Here is a 15,804-nt window from a genome sequence, read left to right as displayed (position 1 = left end):
AAGAGAAAAATCACGGCTGCCAACTTTCATAAAACACTGAAATATGCCAGAAACAAAGGAAACCTGCATCCACTTAGCTGATAACACTAAAAACATTTCGACACTCTCGTTATTCCCAAAGAAATTTTTACTCTTTAATTACCTCTTCAAAAGCTTAGAGTCAATTAGGGATGTTTGCTTTCCATGAAAACCATGAACTAAGTTTGAATAAAATATATTCAAAAATTTATAGAAATGAGTCACTGAGGAAAGAATTTTATATACAAAACCAATTTTTGTAGTTGGTCTGCAGTCAGCCTTTGTTTTTTTCGTTTTAAGAAGTGACAGACTTGCATTTGTGAACACTGTAGCATTCCAATTAGAAATAAAGACTAATCATTGCTGATAATGAGCCTGTCTACATTTGTGCAAATCTGCCATTCATTCCATTCAACAATGTTTGGACACCATTTTGGATAAATACAATGTTATTTTAAGCAATTGTTTTCTTTCAAACACAAGGACAGATAAAAATGACCTTTATTTGATTTAAACAGTGTCATGTTAATGTGCCACATTTTTTTCCTTTGTTCTATTCTCCAAGCCCTGAAAGCATAGATAAATGCAGGGAGTGTAGACTGATAATACCATATTCAACATCATTACATTATCCTATCCCATCTCAATCTTGAAAGACTTCAGGCAATCTGGTTATAATTTCTAGTAATTAGAGTGTAGCCCATAGTCTCTACTGAATAAAAAGCACCAATAAAACATGAGAGACAAAAAAGCTGGCAGAGAAAATGGGTCATGCCTGTGGTTGGTGCATTAACGTGTCCAGCAAGCCTGAAATCAACCCTTTAGAATTGGTTTTACTCACAGAACAGCCATTCATTCTGTCTATTTGAAAATTCACATGCTGCAACATCTTATCACAAGAAAATCAATGTTGTTGTATGTATTAAAGAATAATTTATTAGTAGGTGACCACTGTCCAACAGGTCACATGCCCTCTGCTGCCAAGTATACCTCTTATAATCTGCATTAAAAATCCCACAGAATCTGACCTACTGCTCCTCAGTATGATCATTCAAATTATCTGTCATATTACAAAAGTAACTCTGATGCAGATTACATAATGCCACCCACTGGCGTAGCAGTAGAGACAAAAAAAGATCTGGGCCTGAACAACAGGAGAAAAATAGCGCGAAAGAAATGATACAATAAGAGACTTTCTAGCAAAAGAGGGCGTGGGCAATGTATTATTGCGTTAAGAATTTATTTCAGTAAAGAAATTCTGGCTCCTGCTGCTGTTTGTACAAAATGTTTGTACATTACAAAATATGAATATAGAATTTGTACGGACACGCCCACCCGATTACGACTGACAGCCGCTTTGACCATATGATGAGCAGACAGGCATATGGGCGGGGCTTCCTTGCTGATGCGGAAGCCGCGACCGCGGTGTTTTGAATGTTCATACGAACTCTGCGTTGTGTTATAAGTTGCACGAAGTGAGTCGCGTGGATGTTTTCTCTATCGCGTTTCTTTTTATTAATTGTAAGAGAGATCTTGCTGGTTTACTAGAAGAAGAATCCTGACAGCTTTACAGCGGCGTCGTTGCGTGTCAACCAGAAGGATAGTTAGCTGCGGAGCTGAGTGCTGAAATAACAGGCTGTGAGTAAAATTACTCGCGCTGGAACATGAACAGAGCGGGGTCTGAGAGAGGCTGTCCCAGTGACAGCTACTCCGAGGAGCAGCAGCAGCAGCAGCAGCAGCAGCAGCAGCAGCGGTGGCCTGTCCGACTGCTCTCCATGCTCCTCTGTGTCGTCGCTGCGTCGGTCATTGCGCTGATCTTCGCCTTTCTCTATCTCATTTTAAAAGGTGCGTTCAGTCCCTCGCCGATCATGTTCGAACGTTCCTAAAATACTAACACGGCGTCTGTCTGAACTGTCCAACAGATCTGAAAACCGAAAGAATCGTGTCAGAAGAGGGAGTGGAGATCAGACTCCTGGGTTGGTGTCAGTGCTGCGGTATTTGTTGCAGGAATTTATCCCTGCATGCATTCAGAGCACACCCACCCACTTTAAGCTGTTCTCACATCACCCACTAACTCATCTTCTGTTCCAAATGTGACTATTCTACACTAGGTTTCTGGAGTTTGTTCACCCTGTCCTCGATGGCCGGCCTCTTGTGTTGCGGTTTCTCCTGGACTCTCACCTACTTTGACTCGTTTGAGCCAGGCACCTTCCCCCCGACCCCACTGTCTCCAGCAAGAATGAGGTGTGCACAAATAACATGTTCCCTACTCGAGCTCAAATCGAGCCTTTCACTGCTTTCACTGGACATATTTACAATGCTGCACTCACTCCAGACAGCCCCTACAAGCTTTGCAGTTGTCATAGATATGAACACTAGATGCCACGCTGAATGGGAAATCTATGGGAGCGAATGCGTCAACAGAGCCGCCATCTTGGGACAGGGTAGTGCTCCTTTTAAATGAATGAACGTCTATTAGGGCCAAGGTGGTATACAGAATTAAAGCACCATAAACCGGGAAATATGTGAAATGATTTTATTGTCTTTGTCAGACATGTATTTATGACTGAGCTGCGAATAAATTTATAGTGAAGCGGTTTTTGAAAATCTAGTATGGTATTGTGGTGACGTAACTTAATCAAGGGGGTCTCCGTGTCACCTTGGCGGTTCGGGATTCAAATCTGCAACCTTCTGATTACGAGTATGCTTCCTTACACTGCTTCATTATAAGCCCTGTAGCCTTACCCCTCATTCATTTATATTTACGCTTTTATCCAAAGCAACAGACATTCGAATGGATTTGTAGAGAACTATGTATGTATGAACTTCAGACAATTAATTTTTCAGACACTTAAATTTAGATTTAATATTCGATATCTGATATGAAAGATGAATGTTCATCTTTCTGCTTATTTGGTAAAAAATAACTATAGATGGGCATTGCTATACACAAAGGCAATTTGGCGGTGGGAAGTCAGATGCTCTGGTATGTAAAATGAATAACGTTATTTGCCGCTTTCTCGTTCAATGGTAATTTTTTTCGACATTATAAATGAATACTGACAAACTCCAAACAAATATGGAATTTTGTATAAAACAGAAACAAGTATTAACAAATCTGAATATGATTTATATTTTAAATGCAATTAGTTTCACTATTGCTTAGAACATATAAAAAATACACCTTTTTTTTTAAACCAGACAAAACCTTTCCTGTATTTTATCAGTTAGGGTGACCAAAATCATGTCCATTTCATAAAGTGGGTTGCAAAAGTATTTGGCCCCATTGAACTTTTCCACATTTTGTCACATTACAGCCACAAACATGAATCTATTTTTATTATTGAAAGACCAATACAAAGTGGTGTACGCTTGAGAAGTGTAACGAAAATCATACGTGAATCCAAAAATTTTTTTACAAATAAATAACTGTAAATTTATTCAGGCCGCTGAGTCAAGAACCACCTTTTGCTCGATTGGAATTAGATCTGCACTTTGACTGGACCCTTATAACACATGGATATGTTTTGTTTTAAACCATTCCATTGTTGCCCTGGCTTTATGTTTAGGGTCATTGTCCTGCTGGAAGGTGAACCTCCACCCAGTCTCAAGTCTTTTGCAGACTCCAAGAGGTTTTCTTCCAAGATTGCCCTGAATTTGGTTCCATCCATCTTCCCATCAACTCTGACCAGCTTCCCTGTCCCTGCTGAAGAGAACCACCCCCAGAACATGATGCTGCCACCACCATATTTGAAAGTGGGGATGGTGTGTTCAGAGTGATGTGTGGTGTTAGTGTTCTGCAATGTTAGTGCATTTTATATTTTGACCAGAGCACCTTCTTCCACATGTTTGCTGTGTCCCCCACATGGCTTGTGGCAAACTGCAAACGGGACTTCTTATGGTTTTCTTTTAACAATGGCTTTCATTTTGCCACTCTTCCATAAAGGCCAGCTTTGTGCAGTGCACGACTAATAGTTGTCCTATGGACAGATTCCCCCACCTGAGCTGTAGATCTCTGCAGCTCGTTCAGAGTCACCATGGGCTTCTTGGCTGCATTTCTGATCAGCGCTGTCCTTGTTCGGCCTGTGAGTTTAGGTGGACGGCCTTGTCTTGGTAGGTTTACAGTTGTGCGATACTGCTTCCATTTATGAATGATCACTTGAACAGTGCTCTGTGGGATGTTCAAGGCTTGGGAAATCTTTGTGTAACCTAAGCCCTTTTTTAAGTTTCTCAATAACTTTATCCCTGACCTGTCTGGTGTGTTCTTTGGACTTCATGGTGTTGTTGCTCCCAATATTCTCTTAAACAACCTCTGAGGCCATCACAGAGCAGCTGTATTTGTACTGACATTACACACAGGTGCACTCTATTTAGTTCTTAACACTCATCAGGCAATGTCTATTGGCAACTGTCTGCACTCAGACCAAAGGGGGCTGAATAATTATGCACACCCCACTTATTTATTTGTAAAAAAATTTGGAATCATGTATGATTTTCGTTCCACTTCTCAAGTGTACACCACTTTGTATTGGTCTTTCACATGGAATTCCAATAAAATAGATTCATGTGGCTGTAATGTGATAAAATGTAGAGAAGTTCAAGGGGGCTGAATACTTTTGCAACCCACTGTAAATGTCGGAATAACACCTCTGTACGTGTTGTATTAATACCTTGGACAGTTTAAGTGTCTGGCTGTCAGACCCTCATGAAGGAATAGTGTGAAAGTTAAGTGATTGTCATTGTGATGCACAGCAGACGGTGCACACAACAAAATGTGTCCTCTGGAATTTACACATCACCATGGTGGGCAGTGGGCAGCCATGAAAGGTGCCCAGGGAGCAGTGTGTGGGGACAGTGCTTTGCTCAGTGGCACCTTGGCGACTCAGGATTCAAACCGGCAACCTTCTGATTACGTCTGCTTCCCTTACCCACTAGGCAACCACTGCAGTGGTGGCCTAGCAGTTAAGGAAGCGACCCTGTAATCAGAAGGTTGCCGGTTCGATTCCCGATCTGCCAAGGTGCCACTGAGGTGCCACTAAGCAAAGCACCGTCCCCACACACTGCTCCCCAGGCACCTGTCATGGCTGCCCACTGCTCACTCAGGGTGATGGGTTAAATGCAGAGAACAAATTTCACTGTGTGCATCGTGTGCTGTGCTGCTGTGTATCACATGTGACAATCACTTCACTTTATTACTTTATTATTAAAGTAACTATAAGAGTACTATTCTCCCAACCAGGTTCATTTGTACATATTATTCAATGTAAAACAGTCAGAGCCACTGTCACTAACTTCTGTTGTTGGTTGGCATCTGACAGCAAATGTCTCTCAGAGCTGTGATGACTGGTGCAGTTAACTCCTCATCAGAGACCTTTACCATGGTTTACCACTGTCTGATTTTGGGGAAAGGGGAATAGCTCTCCTGCATCCACAATGGTGGGGAGTAAAAAAACAGCATGACTTGCTGTCCTCCACTGTTTCCACGGTTACTTTGCCATTTTTCTCATTTTACCACAAGCTGGTGTAGCCTGTCAGGAGGAGAAATGGAACCTTATTTCTCGCATGCAACGCTCCGACTCGACTGGCCATGAGCATGCAGTCCCCCAATACAGAAGAGAAAAGCAATTTTCCTGTAATTGGGTTTCATCATCGGAGCAGGAATAGGCTGAGCTCCTCAAAATTGGCTTCTGAGTTTAGTAATTCTGCTCTGCTCATCAGGTATGACTGACTTCCTCTGCTCTTTTGAAGCAAACTGTTTAGCCAATTGGCCTGAAACCCTGCGTGATGTTGATTTAGACATTATCAGCACTCCTGAATGGGACTTGAGCAGAGTGAGTGTTGGTGATATGGTGGTAGATGGAAGAACTGGTTTTATCTTGAAAGCTTCATATACAGATATACTAGACTTGTTACAATAAAACATTGTCCATTATACAACATTCACTGTGTTTTCCAAATTCATCCCTCTGCCTGCCAGCCTTTTCGACTGGCATATCGACCCACATTTGAATGGGCTGCTATTGACTGACGTGATCCAGGCCACTTTGTTCTGAATGTTCTAACGCAGCCAATTCACCAAGAAACCCAGACTTTCTTGCTTATGAGTAGTGAGATGTTACTTTGTGATGTATGTTGATCCATTTTCTGACTCATCTATTGCATCACACTGCAGCAGATAAGACAGAAAATGAAATGTATATTATGTGATTTATGGTGAGTAGCTTTGAATTAAATTGTTAGAATAAAAATAATAGGGCAGGGCTGACAGAGACTGAGAACATCTTCTCCAGCTACTCCACCTCTGTGGAGTTCAGAAGCTAAATCTTAACTTGCATCTGCCATTTGTCTGTTTATTTGCATCTTATTATTGTGCACAATTAGATCAGAGTACAGACAATAATAACAAATAACACTGACTGGATGGTTAACTTTATTGTTATGGCTCTGTTTCCATAGTAACACAGTGCTTTTATGCCAGTCATTGTGTAGGTTATTTTCCCTATCCCCCTTTTTAATTGTTAGTTGCTTTCAGTCTAATGAAATTCATTAGTTAAGGTTCATTATAAAAATTGTCTGCTGAGTCCTGACCATGCCCTGGCCCTGATGTCCTGCTCCAGTTCCTTTGTTTGTTCTTGCTTTAATCCTGCTGTCTTCTGATCATGCAACCAGTGTCATTATCTGACTATGATGAAAAGTTTGTTAATAGACTCATCAATAGAGATAATCAATGCTTCTCAGCTTAGATGCTGGGAATCTTGGTACTCAACATCTATTCTAAACCTAATAAGTTGCTTAAATTAAAAGATTGATGGGGATTCTTTTTTTATTTAGTCTCCAAGATTGATATGTGTGTAATGTTGATATTTTTCTTTACAGGCGGATGACTGGACACTCCTTCCACATGGGCTACAGCGTGGCCATACTTAATGGTGTGGTGGCAGCACTCACTGTTATCTGGTGTCTTACCTGACTGTACACCTTCACTTCCATGCTTTAATTCACCCTAAGTCAGGGCAGAACAAGCAAAACTACATAAAATTCCACCATCTTTCCATGCTTTGTGGGTGTTCATCCTAAAAAACTATTAAATGTAATTAAATTGCTTGTAATTTATTTTACCGGAGCCTTTACTGCAGTCTTTTTTTGCAGTAAAACAGAAAGGAGGAATCGCTGATGGTTTTATGATCACTAGTTCTTTTGTCTTTAAGCACAGCATTAAACAGCCTAACCTGCATCAATTCGCGTTACAAAGCTCATTCCTGTGCAGTAATCAACATCCTTATTCCGAGAAATAGCCCAAACAGAAAAAAAAAACACTGGAACAAGTAGCAAAGAGAGAGAGACTCTGGTATTGTCTGGTAAATTTGGTAAATTTGTCTGGTAAGATCTTATTAGGTGGAGTACACTACAGTAAATCAGTGCCCACATCACAATTCTTTTGTGAAATTTGGTGCCTTGGTTTTGAGAACATTGTCTAAATCAGTTACTTTTTATTATAAAGCAGCATTAAACAAACAGTTTCATTTACACAATACAACAACACAATACACAGTTTCTCCTACATGCTGTTTTGTCTGTATGCATGATTTGTATGAAATAGTTTGCCATTTTAAGAAATTTTGAAAGTCTATCTGATATTTATTTATGACTGTTGCAGCAATGAAGAATATGAATGCCCTCAACTTTGAATTTATGATACATTTTCAAATAGCATTATTTTTCTATTTTCTTATGATAAAAAGTTTCAGAGGCTTTATATTTTAATCGCCTGTTGCTTAGTCACATTATATGTGCCACACATATTATTAGATGAAAATGCATCCCATTTGGGTTACAATCTTGGAATAAAATTCAGCTTCTATCTGTATCTTTTTATTAGATGAAATGATTGTGTACACACTATATTTAAATTATGCTTTAAAATAAAAAAAATGCTGTAAATCTAGGTTTTTGTTTATTGAGTAAGTGAAAATCCAGTGATGTTCTATGAATGTCTGTCGAATACAGAACTCACTGAACACTTTCATCTCAGTAAAGTTATTAGTATCAGGTTAAACCAAAATCAGTCAAACATGGAAAAATTATGCTTTTGTTTTTTTTCTGCCAAGGGTACAGGACAACTGTACTGCATCAAAGGGAGGATAGATTTACATTTACATTTACGGCATTTATCAGACGCCCTTATCCAGAGCGACTTACAATTAGTAGTTACAGGGACAGTCCCCCCCTTGAGCAACTTAGGGTTAAGTGTCTTGCTCAGGGACACAATGGCAGTAAGTGGGGTTTGAACCTGGGTCTTCTGGTTCATAGGCGAGTGTGTTACTCACTAAGCTACTACCACCCTCAGGGTGGTAAAGTTAAAGTGAAGTGATAAAAAATTTCAGAGGCTTTATATTTTAATCGCCTGTTGCTTAGTAGCAGGTAACAGGCGTACCATGTACCATCAAATCTTTGGCGAGAACCTGAGATACCTGCAAACCTTGAAGCCAAATACAAGAAACATCTGACCTCTGTGATTGACAAGAAAGCATGTTTTGCCAAAGGGATCCAATACTTTTCATTAATGAAAATACTAATTAATTAATCATTATTTTGAAATTTATTTTTCTGCATTTTTGTGTTATTGTTCTGTCTCTCACTCTTCAAATAACCCTTCCGTTGAAATTATAGACTGATAATTTCTATGTTAGATGGCAAATACTTTTTTCCCATTTAAACATAATAAATCAGGAACTGGTAGGTGTGCACATTTCCATAGGGAATTAATTCCACTGGTTTAGGAAGAGTTTACTGAGGAATATGTTTTGTTTATTCAGATGTGAGGTGAAGGACACTGATGTCCTCCAGTGTTTTTATCATGTACCAGTGTCTCTTGCAGGCAGTTGTACTGCAAGAGTTTTGACAATCTGTGTCCTTGAGAAAGGTTGGTGAAAATCAGACCAAAAGCATGATGTGTGTGTGTTTAGCTTGTGAAACTGCTGCAGAATTTCTTTCTGTGTGACGATGGCAAAACAGAGGTCACATTGGAGGGCAGTCAATCACAAAAGTGTCACATCAGTGCTGCTGTTTAAGGCTGTAGCCAAAGAATTGAGGCAGTGACACCAGGTAGCACTTAACCCATGGCAAAACATCCACATTAAACTGAAGTCCTGCATCTTGCTCTGCAGAAGAAGATGAAATTAAATGAACACATAATGAGCAATGGAGAGGTCAACCAGCAGTGAACAGAAAGAGTAACAGGATCAGAACGTTCAGATCCAACTTTATCACTTGCCTTATGATTACCATGCTGTTTCTGTGTTTGATTGATGTACGCACTTTATTTCCATAATATATTGATTCATTATAAGACACCATTATTTCACATTTTATTTCTCAGTTTGCTTAGTCCAAACAACTCCACAAACTGATATTACAACCATAACGCTGTCCTCTGTTTGGGGGGACTGTCCCTGTCACTACTGACTGTAAGTGGCTCTGGATAAGGGTGTCTGATAACTGCTGTAAATGTGTTATGCGGTAGATTGTTGTTCAATACATGTGTTTTAACAATGATTATGATTTGTGATGTAAATATCGTTTTTATATAAGCAGGAAATCATATAGTGATGAAGTCTTTTTTTTTTAGGAGTGGGTGGAAAGTTTGCCTTATTCAACATCCTGCAGCTCTACTTTACATGTGAAGATGAATTATTCAATGTTTAAAAACTGTTGTCAACATTTCAGGCTCACATATAAACTCTAATGTATCATAGTTTACTCAACACATTCTTCAGGACCTACAGCATGACATATCATCACAGAGATAAACCTCAGGAGCCCTGGGGACCCGACCACAGAAGAACTGTAAAGCCCAGGGCTCACATGAAATCATCAAACAAAATGACAAAAAAAAGACATTTTTTATAAATGTTCCTCATTGTTAGAATTAGATTTTATAACATTGTATTTATAGCAAGGTGGGCCTGTTTTATGTCCATTCACATCACTCTTCTGGTCATAAAATATTGTGCAATGATGTCACAAAACCACACAGTTCCTTATGATAGGATCATTAGAACCCAAAGAAAAGCTTATTTCTGAAAAGTAAAAAAATCATCAAAGTGTTTTATCATCACTGGCTTTTTCATATACACATTTAAAATGCAGGTATATTGTTATTGGATATCAGCATATTTATGATTTGTCTCCATATATGGCCTTATCCATATTTTGTCTTGGTCCTACTCATAGGCATTAGCTACTTAAATATTTATGTGTAAATTAATCTGTGGCCTGAATTATTGTAAATCACCCGCACATTACAGCACAACATGAGGCGACATTACTGAGTTTATTTTTGTCTGAGAGGACAATCATATCTGACAGCGGAGACATAACCACATCGGGCGAGATGTCATGGTGCTTGGGGACATTTTCTCTGGGGTATTGACCATGAGACCACAAACACAATAGAAGTCTTGCAGCACGATCGGAATTCAAGCACAATCCATCATAAGCATAGCCAATCGCTATATACACAACACATACTCTAATGAAACACTTTTAACTCAGAAACGGATTAACGTCAAACTCCGGGTTTACTGTTTAACCATTATAAGATACTATACATGAATACAAGGGTGAGGAAAAAAACGAATTTTCTTCTTTCCGAGTACATCGCTTGGAAAAATAGTGTTTCCGAATCCTCGGCGTTACTTTCCATTGATTTTTACAGTATCTACAGTATCCGTCTCTGGGTTTAGTAGAAGATGCGGGGTTGCTTCTCCACCGGAGCGGCATCGGACATCCAGGCGTCGGGTTCCAAATAAGTTTGCGCCCTCGGTTTCTCTCTCCGCGCTAATAAGCTCCGACAATCACCGTCTCCACGTCTTTGGACGGTCTTCTGTCCTTTACCAAAAAGTCGATCATCCCCTCGGACTTGATGAGCAGGTTGCAGCCGAGGAAGAAGATGCCGAAGACGACGGTGAGCGACAGCACGCACATGACCGCGATCTGCACCAGGCGCACCACGACCAGGCTGCGCTCGTCCAGCACGCCGGGCGCCAAGCCGCCTTCCGTCGCCGTGGAATTCATCGCGAATGCGGGTCGTGCTCGGGAAGTTCACAGCACAGCGCCACCCCGCAGTTTCCAGCTTCCATTTCCAAATAGACTTTTCTTCACTCAGTGCAGCTTCGGGCGTTCCTCGTTGTGGGCGCGCTCCTTCTGCCACCTAGCTGTGGTCTGCATGCACCCTTGGTGACCCCTCAGTTGACCAAAGATGCCCGACTGGTGGACATGAAAGATTAGATTCTCTCCAATGAATAAACCACAGGAAGCAGTGTTCTCTGCAGTCCTTTGAACTTAATGTGCCCTTAAAGTGACCAGATGTGGGACAATTATATAATGTTTCTAGTTAGATATTTACTCATATCTAGTTCTCAGAACCTCTTTCTCACCATCCCTATATGTCAGTCTTTTTAAGTGTGTGGCCTGTTTGAGTGTGCTGTACTTAAAACGTTTTATGACATCAGTACATTGAAAGTGAAAGTGAAGCAAGCACAGCACAGCACATGTGACACAAAGAAATGTTTCCTCTGCTTTTAACAATCACCTTAGTGAGCAGTGGGCCACCATGAGCACCCAGGGAGCAGTGTGTGGGGACAGTACTGATTAAGGGTCTACTTCTTTCCCCGCTAGGCGACCACTGCCCCACCTAAAACACTGTACGCCGATGTTCTTCATATGATTTACGTCCTGCCAAAATTAGCCAAAACTATAATTACATTTCAACTAGGGCTGTTGCTACAATATGATGCTCCAACCTTAATTAACCCTAATTTACCTGGCTTCACTGTACCTAAACCTCTATTTCAGTGAATAATCTGTGAAAGCCACTATAACATCTCCAGAGGTGTATTTTTATAATTTTTTTTCAGATCAGGTTAGCTTGAGGGCTAATCTGCATCAGAACAATGACAGAGAAATACAGTGGTTTAGACAGAGAGAGACAAAAGAAATCCCACCCTGCAGACGGTAATAGTCAATAAAATTGCAATTCTTTCTTTATTCCACATGACATCATGACATTTTAGATTAATAATGATCTCATTAGGTATTTGTTGTGGTCACTGACATTGTTCTACCTTATCTGCAAAGTTTCTAGATAAAAAAAAAACACATCACAAAAAAGGAGAACATCTATCAAATGTACATTTGTGATATGGATTTTTTTACACCTACGAAATGTGAAATTATTTCTCCTTTCAGCTACTGGATGTGGTTGTGGCTTTTTAAAATGCAGGGACTGTACAGCTTTTTGTGATGCAAGTTTTGGTTTTTAATTAAAAAAAATAGTAGTTCAGAACATAGAGTTCAAATGCTGTAGAGTACAACGTAAAGCAGGTCACCTGATCAAACAATGATGTACAGAAATTATGTAAAGATATGTGCTCATATTACTGTAGTACAGTACAGAATAGGCGAGTTTCATAAAGATAAATGTGGAATAAAATAGGTACAATTTAAGTGATTGTAAATCATAATGGAGCATGAATAACATTTTATCAGTTTCCTACATTTGGTTCTCTTTGATGGTGAACTGCCAGTGAACAGCACAAATTAAAGGGTTTATATATGGAAGGCATCAGCCTCAGACTCTGAGGCTGCAGCTTTGGAACAGCAGAGGGCACCAGATGATCCAAAAGGATTTCAGGTGTGGTTGAGCGGTTCTTTTCCGGGTTTAAATTCCCTTTGGTCTTTTAGACAACGCTGTACAGGGAATCAGCAGGAAAGAACATTAGACTCTGGGCCTGTTGTAGACAGACCTATATGAGGGGGAAGACAGAAATTTGAAGGGGATATATGGAGAGAATGGTGGTGGGAAATGGGTGTAGTGGGGGTGCTCTGGATAGTGTAACTGAGTTGCTGTAACCCTCAGGTACCGCTGGGATCACCCAGCCAGTGGCATTTAGCCTGACAATTGAGTCCTGATCACTCCCAGCTGCCTCTAGTTCGGTTTGAGCGATCAGGACCTTTTATAGGTGAGTAGGCAGGAATGAGTAGCTATTCCCGCATTAACATGGTAACCTTCTATTGTGTTTCTTGACGACAGTCACATGCTCCTTGTTTCTTGTTTAGTCTTTTGAATTTGGCCATCATGAATGTCTTCATTTCTGTTATTAAAGATGTTTATGTGCAGAATGTTGAGCGTTTGCATGTCCTCACTTCCTCACATCCCCAACCGGGGGCAGTGGTGGCCTAGCGGTTAAGGAAGCGGCCCCGTAAACAGAAGGTTGCAGGTTCGAATCCCGATCCGCCAAGGTGCCACTGAGGTGCCACTGAGCAAAGCACCGTCCCCACGCACTGCTCCCCGGGCGCCTGTCATGGCTGCCCACTGCTCACACAGGGTGATGGGTTAAATGCAGAGGACAAATTTCACTGTGTGCACCGTGTGCTGTGCTGCTGTGTATCACATGTGACAATCACTTCACTTTAAGAGTGTCACGACAATTGCTCTTTATCCCTCCTCTACCCTAAGACCTATCCAGCTTGGGTGTCCCACCTGAAGGCTGAGCTTAGGCTTCCACATACCTGCTGAACACAAAAATGTGGCAATCCCTCAGGGGGGAAACAAAAAATAAAACAAAATATTCCTCATCAGATTATAACTAAAAACCTTCAATTTAACTGGATGGCCTAAATAAAATCTATTCAAAACCAACAATAATACTTGTGGGATCGAGAAAGTAACACCCCAAACTGTACAAAAAAATGGCATGTAAAAAAAAACCTCACAATTTATGTACGCACACTGTATGGTCCGATGTTAGAATCTGACCTGACTGCTCACACGACATGTGCAATATGAGAACATTGAAAGAAGAAGACCAATAACCCACACCAATAGGGATGCTGAAGAAAGCTAAACTTGCTGCTTTGCCCATTGATAAGATGCATCCTTTTTACAACTATGCCATCCCCTTTTTAGCTTTCTTAATATTGGCAAAAGTGAGAAGAGTTATTGTTGGGTTCGAATATATCAGATATAGGCCATCCACCCCCAGCCCAACCATATCCCGCTTCTGTTGCCACCATGTGACCCCTCATATATGCTTGTCTAGAACTGGCCCTGTACACCTCCACTGTCATTATTATTCATCACATATGCATAATTCTAACACTGTGTAGTGGGAGACAGATAAAGTCTGAATATTTAACAGTTGATAGCAAATAACTTAGTAGCTGAAAGTAATGCTGACCAAGAACAACAATTGTTCACTAAGAAAAGATACACCTTCCTGTGTTTTTCTTTAAGATACAAGGCTTCAGCTTAAAGTTATTATTTTAAGGCTATGCCTTTATAAATTGGAGTGAGCATTGAGAAATTGTTAAGGAGAGCAGATCAAAGTGAAAATGTAAGTGGAGGAGCGAGGAGCCACTCACATGCTCTAATTAGAATGGCTGCTAATAACCCAGATAAGACGTGCAGTTCACATGCCAGGAGAAGGTGGGTGTGGAAGATGCAATCTGCCAGACTGGGTTAACTCTCTCCTGGTGAGATTTACTTCACTTTTTCTCATCTGGTCACCATTGGTCACCATTAATTGGGTTTGTGTAGAGCTAACCAGCACATAAACATTGTTGCTGCCCAAGCACACCTCTTAATGGACTGCTTCAGAGATAGTGGAGACCATGCTTTTATGTGTCATGGCTGATTTGGTGGCAAAAGGCAAACCTATTCAATATTAGAAGTGCGGTTCAACAATTCAACAAAGGTGAATTGGTGAATGTATTTCAACAGTATTCTGGAATTCTTAAATGTTCCTCAACTGCACAGCGAATCTTTATTTGACTGTTATCTTCACAACATGGACAACCAATGAAATACAGCAAAGAGATTCAGCTCGTCTCATCCGCTCAAAACAGTACTGCTCTTCATCCTTTCTCCCGTGCACTGCTTTTTATGTTCAGGGATGAATCATCTGCTCCTCTAGCAGAGGGGTGTGCAGTCAGCACTGAGGAGGTACAGTGCTATTCCTGTCTGAGCGCTTGTGCATGCGCCACTGCAACACAACGCTCACATGAAGAGGCTTGTGGAGAGCACCGTCTCCACCGCCAAACAGCTGAAGAGGGAGGGAGGGATTTATAGATGGATTTATCTTTTCTTAGAGGGGAAAAAAAGAGATGTGGTGTGAAGATGTGCAGAAAACAAGAAATGAAGCAAGGAGAGAAGTCTTTGAAATGGAAGTGATCATGGAGATGTCATTAAATTTTGAGGGACATATTAAGATGGAATGAGTCGAAAGAATGAGAGAAGATGTTCTTCACAGTACAAAGTGTTTGCTTCTCGCTTTTTCAATATAAATTACTTTTTTTTTCTCAGCTGTGAGAAAGCCTGCTCTTTTAGACCACCCTCTATGATCAGCACACATGTGCAGGTGCATGTGTACACACACACATACAGTTTCCCAGGTGACTGAAATCAGATGCCTCTTACCGTAAAACCAATTTGTTCTCCTTAATCACTCGACACGTATTGAGTTGTTTCAGGTTAGTGCTTGCACTGATATGGAGGTGCTTCACAGCCGACCAGCTGCTTCATTAGAAACGCCTCTGTGTGTGGGATAAGAATTCATCAGACATAGGGCAGCTGGTGGCTGGAGTCTTTCATTTAACCAGTAGTGAAGTCAGTAAAAATCTTCAAGCTTCATCTAGGCATTTAAACATCCATGGTACATGTTGAAAACATAATTCCTAGAAACTGTAACATCTAAAGGTTGTGTAAAGGACACAAATCTTCTACTG

General features: G+C 40.6%; 2 protein-coding genes across 3 annotated transcripts; one reads left to right on the top strand and one right to left on the bottom strand.

Moving 5' to 3' along the window:
- The first annotated feature begins 1,437 nt into the window (after positions 1 to 1,437).
- On the top strand, positions 1,438 to 7,809 carry arl6ip6 (ADP-ribosylation factor-like 6 interacting protein 6). 2 transcript variants are annotated; one of them, XM_028977993.1, is made up of 4 exons: positions 1,438 to 1,863; positions 1,941 to 1,994; positions 2,130 to 2,262; positions 6,895 to 7,809. In XM_028977993.1, exons 1-4 carry the CDS (start codon positions 1,683 to 1,685, stop codon positions 6,986 to 6,988), a joined length of 462 nt encoding a protein of 153 aa, XP_028833826.1. In that variant the 5' UTR covers positions 1,438 to 1,682; the 3' UTR covers positions 6,989 to 7,809. The 2 variants fall into 2 exon arrangements, with proteins under 2 accessions (XP_028833826.1, XP_028833825.1); XM_028977992.1 differs by having other exon boundaries at positions 1,941 to 2,012.
- A 2,041-nt stretch (positions 7,810 to 9,850) lies between these two features.
- Positions 9,851 to 11,137, bottom strand: rprmb (reprimo, TP53 dependent G2 arrest mediator candidate b). The gene has a single exon (XM_028978108.1). It carries the CDS (start codon positions 11,092 to 11,094, stop codon positions 10,858 to 10,860), a length of 237 nt encoding a protein of 78 aa, XP_028833941.1. The 5' UTR covers positions 11,095 to 11,137; the 3' UTR covers positions 9,851 to 10,857.
- Positions 11,138 to 15,804: the final 4,667 nt, after the last annotated feature.

The sequence above is a fragment of the Denticeps clupeoides genome, chromosome 4 (assembly GCF_900700375.1).
Source record: "Denticeps clupeoides chromosome 4, fDenClu1.1, whole genome shotgun sequence".
NCBI lineage: Eukaryota > Metazoa > Chordata > Actinopteri > Clupeiformes > Denticipitidae > Denticeps > Denticeps clupeoides.
This window is presented reverse-complemented; position numbering and strand designations above follow the sequence as displayed.